This window comes from Gorilla gorilla, chromosome 18 (assembly GCF_029281585.2).
Source record: "Gorilla gorilla gorilla isolate KB3781 chromosome 18, NHGRI_mGorGor1-v2.1_pri, whole genome shotgun sequence".
NCBI lineage: Eukaryota > Metazoa > Chordata > Mammalia > Primates > Hominidae > Gorilla > Gorilla gorilla.
In genome coordinates, this window is record NC_073242.2 from 31,394,327 (window position 1) to 31,408,601 (window position 14,275).

The 14,275-nt window shown below is 48.3% G+C and overlaps 1 protein-coding gene across 7 annotated transcripts in view; it reads left to right on the plus strand.

The window, feature by feature from the left end:
• LOC115933223 (serine/arginine repetitive matrix protein 2) overlaps positions 1-14,275 on the plus strand; it is a 124,605-nt gene that overhangs the window by 56,770 nt on the left and 53,560 nt on the right. For 3 of the 7 annotated variants that reach the window (XM_063699602.1, XM_063699603.1, XM_063699604.1), the window contains exons 13-14: positions 9,245-9,391; positions 12,756-12,843. In XM_063699602.1, the coding sequence (XP_063555672.1) occupies positions 9,245-9,391; positions 12,756-12,843 (235 nt within the window). Of the gene's footprint in view, positions 1-9,244; positions 9,392-12,755; positions 12,844-14,275 lie in introns of those variants that run through there. The other 4 variants (XM_055365734.2, XM_063699594.1, XM_063699595.1 and 1 more) reach the window with 2 other exon arrangements.

Consider the following 14,275-nt stretch of genomic DNA (forward strand, 5'->3'; position numbering starts at 1 on the left):
TTGCTTTCCTAACATATCTCTAGGTGCTGCTGCTTCTGGTTCAGGTCGACATGTAGAGACACTGGAGTGGATCCTCACTACCTAAAGTATGGTCCGTGGACCAGCAGCCGTGGCATCACCTGGTGCTTGTTAACGGTGCAGAATTTCAGGCCTCAGCCCAGATCCACTGAAACGGAATCTGACTTGTAACTAGTCCTCTAGGTGGTGTGTATGCACATTAAATTTCGAGAGAGACTGGCAGAAAGTAGGAGTAAAGAAACTTTTTCTGTAAATACTTTCGGAATTCCGGGCCATACAGTCTCTGTCACAAATACCAGTCTCTTCCAGCGTAGTGCAAAAACAGCCTTAGATAATATGGAAATTGATGGGTGTGGCTGTGTTCCTATAAAAAAGTATTTAGAGACACCAAAATTTGAATTTTATAGAATTTGCATGTGTCATGTAATATTCTTTTGATTTTTTTAACTTTTAAAAAATATGAAATCTGGCTGGGTGCAGGGGCTCATGCCTGTAATCTCAGCACTTTGGGAGGCCGAGGCGGGCGGGTTGCTTGAGGCTAGCAGATTGAGACCAGCCTAGCCAACGTGGTGAAACCCCGTCTATACTAAAAATACAAAAATTAGCTGGAAGTGGTGGTGCGCACCTGTGGTCATAGCTACTCGGGAGGCTGAGGCAGGAGGATCGCTTCAACCCAGGAGGCAGAAGTTGCAGCGAGCCAAGATCATGCCACACACTCCTGGCTGGGCAACAGAGTGAGACCCTTTCCTGCTGCTGCCCCCCACCCCCTCCCAGCCCCCCACAAAAAAAAATTAGCCAGGTGTGGTGGAGCATGCTGGTCATCCAAGCTTTTTGGGAGGCTGAGGTACGGGAATCGTTTGAACCCGGGAGGCGGAGATCGCAGTGAGCTGAGGTCACGCCACTGCACTCTAAGCCTGGGCAACAGAACAAGACTCTGTCTCAAAAAAAATTAAAAAAATGAAATCAATGCTGAGCTCATGGGCCGTATGTAAACAGGTGTGGGCCAAATGTGGACCTGAGCCATCCTTGGCCAGCCCCTGGCTTAGAAGACTGGAATGTTCTTCTGAGAATCAGGACACCTGCCACATTCTACTGCCAGCTCACAGTGTGACCCCAAAGCTGGTCATCTCACCTCGCTGGCTCTAGATTTTGTCACATGGAAAATGAAGGGGTTAGATTCCAAGCATGTCAAATACTGGGCCCTGGCCTCCTTCCTCATGCCCACAGCAGACACCCACAGTCACTCATGGGGTTCTTTCCCACTGAGTTATGTTCAAGCAGCCCTCCAGGTGACTGGTGCCAGTGGCCTAGAGTTGAGCAAGAAATGACATCTTGTTGCCCTTCTGTAACTCCATGTTCCCTAAGATCACTTCCAGCTCCAATGCCCCTGCATTCTGCCTTGTACATTGCATTCTTCTTATACTCCAGTACCTTGACTTTACCAGGGTGCATTGATGAACTCTCTCTTTTTTTGTTTTTTTCGGACCGAGTCTCGCTCTGTCACCCAGGCTGAAGTGCAGTGGTGCCATCTCAGCTCACTGCAACCTTCATCTCCCAGTTCAAGCAATTCTCCTGCCTCAGCCCCCCGACTAGCTGGGATTACAAACATGCACCACCATGCCTTGTTAATTTTAATATTTGTAGTAGAGATGGGTTTCTGTCATGTTCGCCAGGCTGGTCTCGAACTCCTGACCTCAAGTGATCTACCTGCCTTGGCCTCCCAACGTGCTGGGATTACAGGCGTGAGCCACCGCGCCTAGACTCTCCTTTTTTTTGAGAAGGAATCTTGCTCTCTCGCCAGGCTGGAGTGCATTGGCACGATCTCAGCTCACTGCAATCTCCACCTCTTGGGTTCAAGCGATTCTCCTGCCTCAGCCTCCTGAGTAGCTGGGATTACAGGCACCTACTACCATGCCCAGCTAAGTTTTGTATTTTTAGTAGAGACGGGGTTTCACCAGGGTTCAAGCAGTTCTCCTGCCTCAGCGTCCGAGTAGCTGGGATTACAGGCGCATGCCACCATGCCAAGCCAATTTTTTGTATTTTTAGTAGAGACGGGGTTTAGCCATGTTGGCCAGGCTGGTCTCAAACTCCTGGCCTCTAGTGGTCCACCCACCTCGGCCTCCTAAAGTGCTGGGATTACAGGTGTGAGCTGCCATGCCCGGTGGGTCTTACTTTATAAAGTAGGAAGTAATGTATTTGCATATGGTGAAACATAATTAAAGCTGCACCAGATGGTATTCATACAGCTGGACTTCTCCGCACGTGGCCACCTCAGCCTGCTGACATTCACCAACAGGTCATCCTTTGTCCCTGTGTTGTAGGGCCTGGACTGCACATTGCAGGATGTTTCCCAGCATCTGCGGCCTCTACCTGCCAGATGCTAAGTCGTACCTCTCCCTCTTCTTCCCAGTGGTGACAATAGAAAATGGCTCCAGGCATTGCGAAGTGTCCCCTTGGGGGACAGAATTCTGCCAGTTGAGAACCACAGTCCATAGTGAAAGGCCCAAGCCCTTCCTCCTAACACCAGTCACCTTGCTTCCCTCTCTCCATGTTTCTTGTGTTTTTCCAGAGTCCACGTCTGTATCACTGTAATGGTGGATACATGTCATACATGTAGTTATGGTTACTTGATTCTGTTTACTTTACTTTTATACAAGTGATAGTAAGAGTCATACATAAATCCATACAAAACGGCTTTTTTTTTCTTTTTTTCTTTTTTTTTTTTTTTTAAGATGGGGTCTCACACTGCCGCCCAAGCTGGAGTGCAGTGACATGATCTTGGCTCACTGCAACCTCTGCCTCCCAGGCTCAAGTGATCCTCCAACCTCAGCCTCCCAGGCAGCTGGGGCTACAAGCATGCACCACCATGCCCAGCTAATTTCTGTAATTTTTGCAGAGACAGAGTCTCACTTTGTTGCCCAGGATGTTTTCAAACTCCTGAGCTCGAGCAATCTGCCTGCCTCTGTCTCCCAAAGTGCTGGGATTGTAGGTATGAGCCACTGCACCTGGCCTTGATGGCATTTTGAAAGGTCTTGTCTTAGAGGAAAAGATACAAGCCAGAGGGCGCTGGTGATGAGGTTTGGTCTGTGCCTTGTGTCCCGCTTAGGAGGGGATGGGCAGCGTGTTCTCACAGCTTTTTGCTCTGCACATTGGATTCGTTGGCAAAACCCACAGTTTCCAGGCTGTCACCAAACTTTGCTTATCACTTCCTGCCCTGTTCCCCATTAGAAAACCACAGCAGAAGATGCTTAAGAGCAGGACTGGCTTTTCTTCTCTTTTTTCTTTCTTTCTTTCTTTTTTAAAGAGACAGGGTCTTGTTTTGCTGCCCAGGCTGGAGTACAGTGGCGTGATCACGGCTCACTGCAACCTCTAACTCCTGAGCTAAAGCGATCCTCCTGCCTCAGCCTCTGGAGTAGCTGGGATTACAGATGTGAAATACTGAACCCGGCTACCGGCTTTACTTAACCTTTTCTTGACCTTTCTTGCCATTTAGTTTCCCGGAGTTTCCAGAGACAGAGTTTGTTGAGCTGTTTGGCAAGAAACAGATGGGCCTGGGTGTCAGCTGGGGAGACCTTGTCCTGGCCGAGGCATCGAAGCCTCTGACTACATTAGGATAAAATATGTGGCCTTCAGTTCCCCTGGAAGGTGCCTGGGTGTTTTTTCCACTGGTGTGCATTCCTGTGCTTCAAAGACGATGAGGTGTTTACCCAGCGGTAGGTGTGATGGAACACAGAGGCCGGGGAAGGCCAGGGATGCCATCCAGGGACTGATGGGACTGTTTTTCTGGAATGGCAAACCTGGCATTTACCACGTCCACCTAATGCACTTTCCTGAAATAGCATCGCCAGGCAGCCGTCAATATTTAACATTTTCTGTCTTGGGTGATTTGTGAGCTTCTTGCCTTCTGTTTACCCCGAATCTCCCTTTGTTAGAATAATTCATCATTCTCTATGGTAATGATCTGTCCTGTAGTTCTCTGCTGATCATATCCTAGGGTCCATGGAGCCACGGCCACGACCATGTCATTTTATTTATTTATATATTTATACATTTCTGTATTTTTGAGACGGAGTCTCATTCTGCCGCCCAGGCTGGAGTGCAGTGGCACAATCTCAGCTCACTGCAACCTCCACCTCCCGGGTTCAGCTGATTCTCCTGCCTCAGCCTCCCGAAAAGCTGGGATTGCAGGTGTGCGCCACCACACCCGGCTAATTTTTTGTCTTTTTAGTAGAGATGGGGTTTCACCATGTTGGCCAGGCTGGTCTCAAACTCCTGACCTCAAGTGATCCGCCCACCTCGGCCTCCCAAAGTGCTGGGATTGCAGATGTGAGCTACCACGCCCAGTCAGACCTTGTCATTTTGTGCTTGTACCAGCAAAGCATAGGGACCTTGGCAAATAGTTCATGCTCTGTAAGTGTATGTAGGTAAATGAATAAATACATGAATGACTGAGAGGTTGAAATAAATCATATTAATTAGGAACTGTCTTGCAAATAACAGAAACCTAGCTTAAATCAACTAGAGTAAGAGAAGAGGGGGATTTTTGAGTCACAAAACTAAAAAGTCTAGAAAAAGACTTTTAAGCATGAATGGGGTTCCAGGCATGGCTGGATCTAGGAGTTCCCAAGATAATGTTGGGAATAACAACGTCTCTGACTCTCAACTCTGCTTTCTTGATGGTGGTTTCTTTATTAGCTGGCAGTTTCCTGATCATCCTGTCACCTCAGCAACCCCTGTGAACAGAGAATCTTACTCTTTTCCCCTAATATTTCCTGCAAAGCTATGAGATTGAGTCTCATTGGTTGTGGTCGATCACATGCTTCTTCCTGAGCCAGTCACTGATGCCAGGGAGATAGGATGCTTGGGTCAGCCAGGGCTAGGTCATGTCTTTCAGGACTTGGGGCCAAGGTAGCGGGTGCGGGGGAGGAGGTTCATCTGTGGCTGAAGCTCATAGGTTGACACTGGGAGAAGTTCAGTTCCCCCAGAGAAAATTGCATGTTGCCATAAACAGAGTGATAGATGCCAGGTAGGCAGGAAGAGCAGATAACTGCACACAGGGCATCAGGATTTTTAGGGGGTGGGCTGGAGTATAGGGGTTCCATTCATTGGTTTTCCACATTTCTCAGAAAAGGCACCTAGGGGACAGGTGCTCCTCACTGTGTATGAAGGACTTTTGCACCCTTGACCCTCGCCTGTTACAAGGTGAACTCCAGTCTCCTGCTGCCTGGAGCCCCAGTCATTGTGCCCGTCCTACCAGCCTCTTCGGATTTCCAAACACTGCCTGTAGGGAACCTGTTAAAGCCTGTGCTTCCACTAGACTGTGCGTCTCAGGGTTGCCAAGCCCACCTCAGTCCCCAGCGCATGATGGTTGCTCAGTTAATAACCGAGGGGTGGATGGCTAGATGACCTCCTCCTTCTGGAGAAGCCAGGACCATGGACCTGAAAGGGGCCACATGATGTTGTCCTGTCTCCTCTCTGTGTGTGCCCTGTGCTGCCAGCAGCCGGCATCGATTGGTACTTGGCTCACCAAGGGGGCTGGTACGTTTTGGTGGTGAGATGCCTGAGGCCTGGTTTGCTTCACTGCTGAAGAGACACCTGTGATGTGCTCTTCTGCCCTCAGGCAAATTCACCTACCTTGTCCCCACCCATTTATCCACTCCCACCCATCCATCATCTACCCAGCAGACATTCACTGAGCACCATGATCTGGGCTCTGTCCTAGGCTCTGACAATACAGCAGTGAATACTACAGGTAATAATCTCCAGTCATGGAACATTCATTTTTCACGGAGAGAAACAGACAAGGAAAAATAGGCACAATAAATAAATCCTAGTGCTACAGAAAGCTATCCTAAGTGCAATAGAAAGAAAAGAGTCAGATCTTTGTAATAAGGGCGGCTTGCAGTTTTAAGTAGGGTGGTCCAAGCTCACTGAGAAGGTGACACTTGAGGAAAGACTTGATGGAGGTAAAGAGGCCAACCAGGGAGTAGCAAGAGCATGTGCAAAGGCCCTGGGGCATTACTGTGCCCGTTCATAGGTGGGATAACCATGGAGGCTGAAACAGTGGGAGTGAGGGGAGAGTGACAGATGAGGCCAAATAATGAGGTACAGGGAAGGGACTTTACAAATCAGCTGGGCCTTGGGATCTGAGTCAGCACTTTGACTTCTACACTGAAAAATAGGTTGACTTTGGAGAGGTACTTTTAAAAAAATTACTTGTTTAGAGATGGGGGCCTCACACTGTTACCCAGGCTGGTGCGGGGGTACAGTCATAGCTCACTGCAGCCTCGACCTCCAGGGCTCAAATGATTCTCCTGCCTCAGCCTCCCTAGTAGCTAGGACTACAGGTGCATGCCACTATGCTTGACTTTATTTATTAATATTATTGTTTTGAGACGGAGTCTTGCTCTGTTGCACACGCTGGAGTGCAATGGTGCAATCTTGGCTCACTGCAACCTCCACCTCCCGGGTTAAAGTGATTCTCCTACTTCAGCCTCCCTAGTAGCTGGGACTACAGGCACGTGCCACCACACCTGGCTAATTTTTGTATTTTTAGTAGAGACAGGGTTTTGCCCTGTCAGACAGGCTGGTCTTGAACTCCTGACTTCAGGTGATCCACCTGCCTTGGCCTCCCAACATGCTGGGATTACAGGCATGAGCCATTGAGCCCAGCCACCTGGCTTATTTTTTTAAAAATTTTGTAGAGACACAGCCTTGCTTTTTTGCCCTGGCTCAGCTCGAACTTCTGGCCTCAAGTGATCCTCCCTCCTCAGCCTTGCAAAGCATTTGGATTACAGGCATGGGCTACCATGCCGATCGAAATTTATTTTTTTAATGGAGGTATAATTCACCATTTAAAAGTGTGCAATTCAGTGGTTTTTTTGTGTAGGTGGTGTGATGCTCACCCAGTGGGTTTTTGTGTAGGTGGTGTGAGGGTCACCCAGTGGGTTTTTGTGTAGGTGGTGTGAAGGTCATCCAGTGGGCTTTTGTGTAGGTGGTGTGATGCTCACCCAGTGGGTTTTTGTGTAGGTGGTGTGAAGGTCACCTAGTGGGTTTTTTGTATAAATGATACGACAGTCACCACTAATTCCAGGACATTTTCATTACCCCAAAAGGAAGCCCTGTACCTGTTACCACTTGCTCCCCAAATCTTCCATTCCATCCCAGGCAACCAGTAATCTGCTTTCTGTCTGTCTCTGTTTATCTACTGTGGACATTTCATATAAATGGAATCAAACAACAGGTGTCCTTTTCTGTCTGTTTCTTTTTTTTTTCAGACGAAGTTTCTCCCTTGTTGCCCACCTGAAGCGCAATGGCATGACCTTGCCTCACTACAACGTTTGCCTCCTAGGTTCAAGCGATTCTCCTGCCTCAGCCTACTGAGTAGCTGGGATTATAGGCATGCACCACCACTCCTGGCTAATTGTGTATTTTTAGTAGAGACGGAGTTTCTCCACGTTGGTCAGGCTGGTCTGGAACTCCCGACCTCAGGTGATCCGCCCGCCTCAGCCTCCCGAAGTGCTGGGATTTCAGGTGTGAGCCACCCCACCTGGCCATCTGACTGGTTTCTTAGCGTGATGTTTTCAAGGTTTATCCATGTTTTAGCATGTATAAGAATTTCACTCCTTTTTATGGTTGAGAAGTCTATCATGTAGATACATGTAGACCCTTTTGAGTAAGGAATATCTCTGGGCTGGGCATGGTGGCTCATACCTGTAATCCCAGCATTTTGGGAGGCCGAGGCAGACGGATCACTTGAGGCCAGGAGCTCAAGGCCAGCCTGACCAACATGGCGAAACCGCATCTCTACTAAGAAAAATACAAAAAGATTAGCTGGGCATGGTGGTGGGCACCTATAATCCCAGCTACTTGGAGACTGAGGCATGAGAATCGTTTGACCCTGGGAGGCAGAGGTTGCGGTGAACTGCGATCGCACCACTGCACTCCATTTTGTGCAAAAGAATGAGACTGTGTCTCAAAAAAAAAAAAAGTATCTTTAGGTAAGATGCCAGTGTTGCGTTACCGCTTAGAAGATGGGAGCCAGGATGGGTGCAGTGGCTCATGCCTGTAATCCCTGTACTTTAGGTGGCCGAGGCAGGTAGATGGCCTGAGCCCAGGTGTTCGAGAACAGCCTAGGAAGCATAGGGAGACCCTGTCTCTACCAAAATAAAAAAATTAGCCGGGCATGGTGGTATGCGCCTGTAGTCCTAGCTGCTCGGGAGGCTGAGGTGGGAGGAATGCTTGGGCCCGGGAGGTCGAGGCTGTGGTGAGCCATGCATGATTGCACCACTGCACCCAGGGATCATGTGTCCCTGTCGTTTCGAGCACCTTGCCTCCCTCTTGACATCGGAGCCTGGAAAATTTCTGTGCCATGGCTCAGCGTCATCTGTCTTGTTAATGTCAGAGCCAGAACACGAACCAGCTCTGGCTTCCCGTGGGACCGGGCTCTCGCTTGTGTGACCACATTAATAGATTCCTTGGAAGAATGATCTAGGGAATTTGGACCAAATCTTCTAAGAAGAAAGAAAAACAGCTGCCATCTGTTGAGTTTTACTGTGCTTGGGCCCTGTGCAAATAAGCACCCTACATAAGTGCCAAGAGGCCTTAAAAGCCTATCATGACTTCCATTTTATAGATGAGAAAATAGGGGCTCGCCTGGAGAGGTGAAATAACTCAACCAGGGTCCCACAGCGGAAATATGGCAAAGTGTATGGTTTTTATTTTTAAGCTGTATGACCTTCCAGGAATTGACAATGAAATGGCAGTGCTGAGACCCTGAAAATACATGGGCCGATGGCCAGGCTATTTGGGTAGAGTGGGAGAGGCAGCTCCCTTGAATGGTGAGAGGGAGGAGTCAGGTGGCCACCTAGATGGAAGATGGTTTCAGGCAGAGGAAATGGCAGGGGCAAAGGCCTGGCTTGGGGATTGTGCTTGGTGCTTTTGACGAATACTAAGAATGCCCCTCTAGTACATCGCTGAGAAAGTTGATGGGAGGGGCCGGCTCTTTCGGCTCCTGGTCGTTGATTTATCCAGTTCATTCCCGGAGTGTTTAGTGAGCACCTGCTATGTTCCAGATACTGCCCCAGGTTTTTCCATGAGCTCCAGCAGCTGGTCAGTTGTGGCCACCTGGGGAGGGCCCGAGCACGTCTCTAGGGCCTGTCACTGCTCCTAGGGTGATGACTCTCACTCAGGGCACAGCAGTCAGCACTGGGCGTTCTGCTTGCAGGTGGCCCTGTGCACGTTTGCCGTCTACGTGACCATTGACGAGAACAACATCCTGGATGCCCAGACAGCCTTCGTGTCTTTGGCCTTGTTCAGCATCCTCCGGTTTCCCCTGAACATTCTTCCCATGGTCATCAGCAGCATCGTGCAGGTACAGGGGGAAGCTGGGGCGACTTCCGAGAGGGGGCTTGGGGTTCTAGGCCACAAAAGCATGGAAGTGCCCCCGAGCGCAGCCTCTAGATCACACTCCCGGTCGGGCTCCATGAGGCCCGGACAAAGGCTGCCATGCTTTTGTCTGGTCATGCCTGAAAGAAAGAAAACGCATTTGACTTCTTGACAGAGAACTCGCACTTGAGTATATGAATCAAGTTTAATGCAGCAGGGCTTTCCCACGCTCTGGAAGAATCTTTCCAAAATACTCTGTTCTCTTCAGCCTATTTCTCTGCCATTCCTATCCTTTTTTTAAAAAATGTAGCTGTTGTCTGACTTGATTGATTTTACAACCCACTGATAGGTCTTGACCACCCACGCTTTGAGAAACCCCAACCTTACAGCTGGGCGCGGTGGCTCATGCCTGTAATCCCACCACTTTGGGAGGCTGAGGCGGGTAGATCACCTGAGGTCAAGAGTTCGAGACCAGCCTGGCCAACATAGTGCAACCTCATCTCTACTAAAAATACAAAAATTAGCCAGGTGTGGTGGCGGGTCCCTGTAATCCCAGCTACTCGGAAGGCTGAGGCAGGAGAATTGCTTTAGCCCAGGAGGAAGAGGTTGCAGTGAGCCAAGATCGTGCCATTGCATTCCAGTCGGGGTGACAGCAAAAACTCCGTCTCAAAATTAAAAAAAAAAAAAGAAAAACCCCAACCTTACGGCCGGGCATGATGGCACATGCATGTAATCCCAGCACTTTGGGAGGCCAAGGCAGGTGGATCTCTTAAGCCCAGGAGTTTGAGACTAGCCTGGGCAATATGGTAAAACCCTGTATGTAAAAAAAAAAAAAAAATCTATCTATCTATCTATCTATCTATCTATCTATATCTATCTATATATATATATCTATATATATATATATTTGAAAATTAGCCAGGCATGGTGGTGTGCCCCTGTACTCCCAGCTACTCAGAAGGCTGGGGTGGGAGGATCAGCTGATCTTGGGAAGTTGAGGCTGCAGTGAGTCATAGTCACACCACTACACTCCAGCCTCAGTGAAGGGAGTAAGACCCTGTATTTTTTTGTTTTTTGTTTTTATTTTTTAAAAACAATGTAGACCCTGTAGAATCTCTAAAATTCCTGCCATTGACTGTATAAGGAGGGGTGGCTTTCTATTATGTCACGCTTGGGCACTACTGGAAGCTCCTGTCACTTTTCTGCTCTATTTTCACATTCTTTTTCCGAGCATTGCGAACATCCCTTTTGAAAACTCCATTTTAACTACATAGGCAAATCAACCTTAAAATTTGGTAGTACAACGCTGATTGCAGGCTTTGTCCAAAACAAAAAAATCCATTTTATTATGAAAAATGTCAAGTGTACACAGAAGTAGAATAGCTTAAAGCTTGTAAGCTGGCATTAAAAAAAAGAAAAAGAAGAAAAAGAAAAAAAAAAAGCCAGGCATGATGGCTCACACCTGCATTCCCAGCACTTTGGGAGACCAAGGCAGGCAGATCAGCTGAGGTCAGGAGTTCGAGACCAGCTTGGCCAACATGGGGAAACCCTGTCTCTACTAAAAATACAAAAATTAGCCAGATGTGTTGGTGGGTGCCTGTAATCCCAGCTAATCTGGAGGCTGAGACACGAGAATCGCTTGAACCCAGGAGGTGGAGGTTGCCGAGGTTGCAGTGAGCTGAGATTGCACCACTGCACTCCAGCCTGGGCGACTGAGTGAGACTCAGTCTCCAAGAAAGGAAATAATACAACATGAACCCCATGTACACATCACTCAGATTCAACATCAGCATTTTTTGGCTGGGCACAGTGGCTCACACCTGTAATCCCAGCACTGTGGGAGGCTGAGGTGGTAGGATTGCTTCAGCCCAGGAGTTCAAAATCAGCCTGGGCAATGAGACCCCTACTCTACAAAAAATAACAAAATGGGTGTGGGGTGCACGCCTGCAGTGACTACATGGGAGGCTGAGGCAGAAGGATCGCTTGAGCCTAGGAGTTTGAGGCTGCAGTGAGTTATGTTTGCACCACTGCACTCCAGCCTGGGCGACAGAGCAAGACTCTGTCTCAAATAAAGAAACCAAGGCTGGGCACAGTGGCTCATGCCTATAATCCCAGCACTTTGGGAGGCCGAGGTGGGTGGATCACGAGGTCAGGAGATTGAGACCATCCTGGCTAACACGGTGAAACCCTGTCTCTGCTGTAAATACAAAAAAATTAGCCAGGTGTGGTGGCAGGCGCCTATAATCCCAGCTACTCGGGAGGCTGAGGCAGGAGAATGTTGTGAACCCGGGAGGTGGAGCTTCCAGTGAGCTGCGATTGCGCCGCTGCACTCCAGCCTGGGTGACAGAGCGAGACTCCGTCTCAAAAACAAACAAAAAAACCCAAAACATTTTGCCACAGTTGATTTATCTCATTCTTTTTCAGTATCCCTCCCTTGTCCCTCTTTCCCTTCATTTGTTTTTGATGCTAAACTCTGCTATCTATCCCTTCATTCTTTCCTTTATTTGCCGAATAATTTTAAAGCAAATCTCAGACCCCTTACATTCTACCCACAAATATTTCAGCATGCATTTCTTCCTACATAATGTAATACCATCATCATGTCTAAGCAAACTAACAATAAGTTTTTACAATAATACTCAGCCCATATCCAAGTTTTCTGGAGTATCTCAGAAATGCCTGTCCCATTGGGCTGTTTGAATTGGCTCTGTTGCATTTGCTGTTACGTTTCCAGAGTCCCTTTTCCACCAGGCCTCTGCCCTTTTCTTCTTTTCTTTTTATTTTTATTTATTTATTTTTTGAAATGGAGCCTCACTCTGTCGCCCAGGCTGGAGTGCAGTGACATGATCTTGGCTCACTGCGACCTCTGCCTTCCCAGGTTCAAGTGATTCTTCTGCCTCAGCCTCTCGAGTAGCTGGGATTGCAGATGCGTGCCACCACACCAGGCTAATTTTATGTATTTTTTTTTTTTTTTTAGCTGAGGCGGGGTTTCACCGTGTTGGCCAGGCTGGTCTCAAACTCCTGACCTCAAGTGATCTGCCTGCCTCGGCCTCCCAAAGTGCTGGGATTACAGGTTTGAGCTACCGCGCCCAGCCATTCGCCCATTTTTTCTGAAATACCCTTTGTGGGCTTTTAAAACAAAGCAGAACCAAAACCTGTTTCTTTTTTTGTTTTGTTTTGTTTTGTTTAATTCTAAAGTATACACTGGTTCTAAGAAATGTGGGACCTTCAGAAATAAGGGAGGGTGTGTGCCCCTCCACAGCCGGGGAAACCCTTGAAAGTTAACCTTGGTTGGTTTTGCAAAAATGCTTTTTAAAAATAACTCTCGCCTGCCATTGCTCTCTGTATATGCGAGTGTCTCCCTGAAACGCCTGAGGATCTTTCTCTCCCATGAGGAGCTGGAACCTGACAGCATCGAGCGACGGCCTGTCAAAGACGGTATGTGTGTGTTCGGTCCTGGCTTCTGGAAGTGACCACCTTCCCATCTCCCACTGGGTCCTCCCTACTTGCATTTCTTTCCCTTGGCTGCCCTCAGGTTTGACTCTGCCCAGCCGCTTGTCTGCGAGACCCCGTGGGACAAGGGTTCTGCAGAGCCTGCAGAAGGGAAGGGAAGCCTGGCCTCCTGGGCTTCTGTCCTGTCTCACACTTCCCAGGAGGGTGAACTTGCACTTGCATTTTTGTTTTCTTGCTGAGGGGCAGCAGCTGCTTGAGGCTTCCCCCTGGGAGTCACTTTCCAAGGCTTTGACCTTGATTCTATTCTGGGCTAAATGAGAACTCTGGAGGCTGGCCAGCCTCCATCACCCACAAGCTGTGTAGACTTAGGTCTGAGCCTCAGTTTTATCTAGATCAGGGAAACAAAAGTACCTTTCTTTGGCTGAGTGTTATTTGGATTTTTTTTTTTTTTTTTGAGACAGGGTCTCATTCCATTTCCCAGGCTGGAGTGCAGTGGCGCAGTCACAGCTGTCATTGCAGCCTTGATTTCACGGGCTCAGGTGATCCTCTGACCTTAGCCTCCCAAGTAGCTGGAACTACAGGCACACACAGCACGATACTTGGATAATATTTTGGTATGTTTTGTAGAGACAGGGTTTCACCATGTTGTCCAGGCCGGTCTCGAACTCCTCAGCTCAAGCAATCCACCTGCCTTAGCCTCCCAAAGTGCTGGGCTTATAGGCATGAGCCACTTCTCCTGGCCTTTTTTTTTTTTTTTCAATACTAAATTTTTTTATTTGGAGAGACAAGGTCTTGCTTTGTTCCTCAAGTTGGTCTTGAACTGCTGGGCTCAAGGATCCCTCTGTCTCAGCCTCCCAAAGTGCTGGGATGACAGATGTGAGCCACTGCACGTGGCCATGCATTTTTATTGGCAGGTTTGTTTGTTTTGTAGCTTGTTAATTTATCGTTTCCCAGCCCATCCCCCTGAGCCAGGGATGTTGTTTGTAACCATCTCTCTAGGCACTTAATAATAAATATTAGGCCGGGCACAGTGGCTCACACCTGTAATCCCAGCACTTTGGGGAGCTGAGGCAGGTGAATCACTTGAGGTCAGGAGTTTGAGATCAGCCTGGCCAACATGGTGAAACCCCGTCTCTACTGAAAATACAAAAATTAGCTGGACATGGTGTTGGGCACCTGTAATCCCAACTACTCAGGAGGCTGAGGCAGGAGAATCACTTGAACCCAGGAGGCGGAGGTTGCAGTGAGCCAAGATCGCGCCACTGCACTCCAGCCAGGGCAAAGAGTGAGACTTCATCTCAAAAAAAAAAAAAAATAATAATAATAATAATAAATATTAATGGCACTAAGTGCAGTGACACGTTCACTTATAAAGCCTCTGTCATGCACATTCCGTTCCAAGGATGTCAATGTCCCA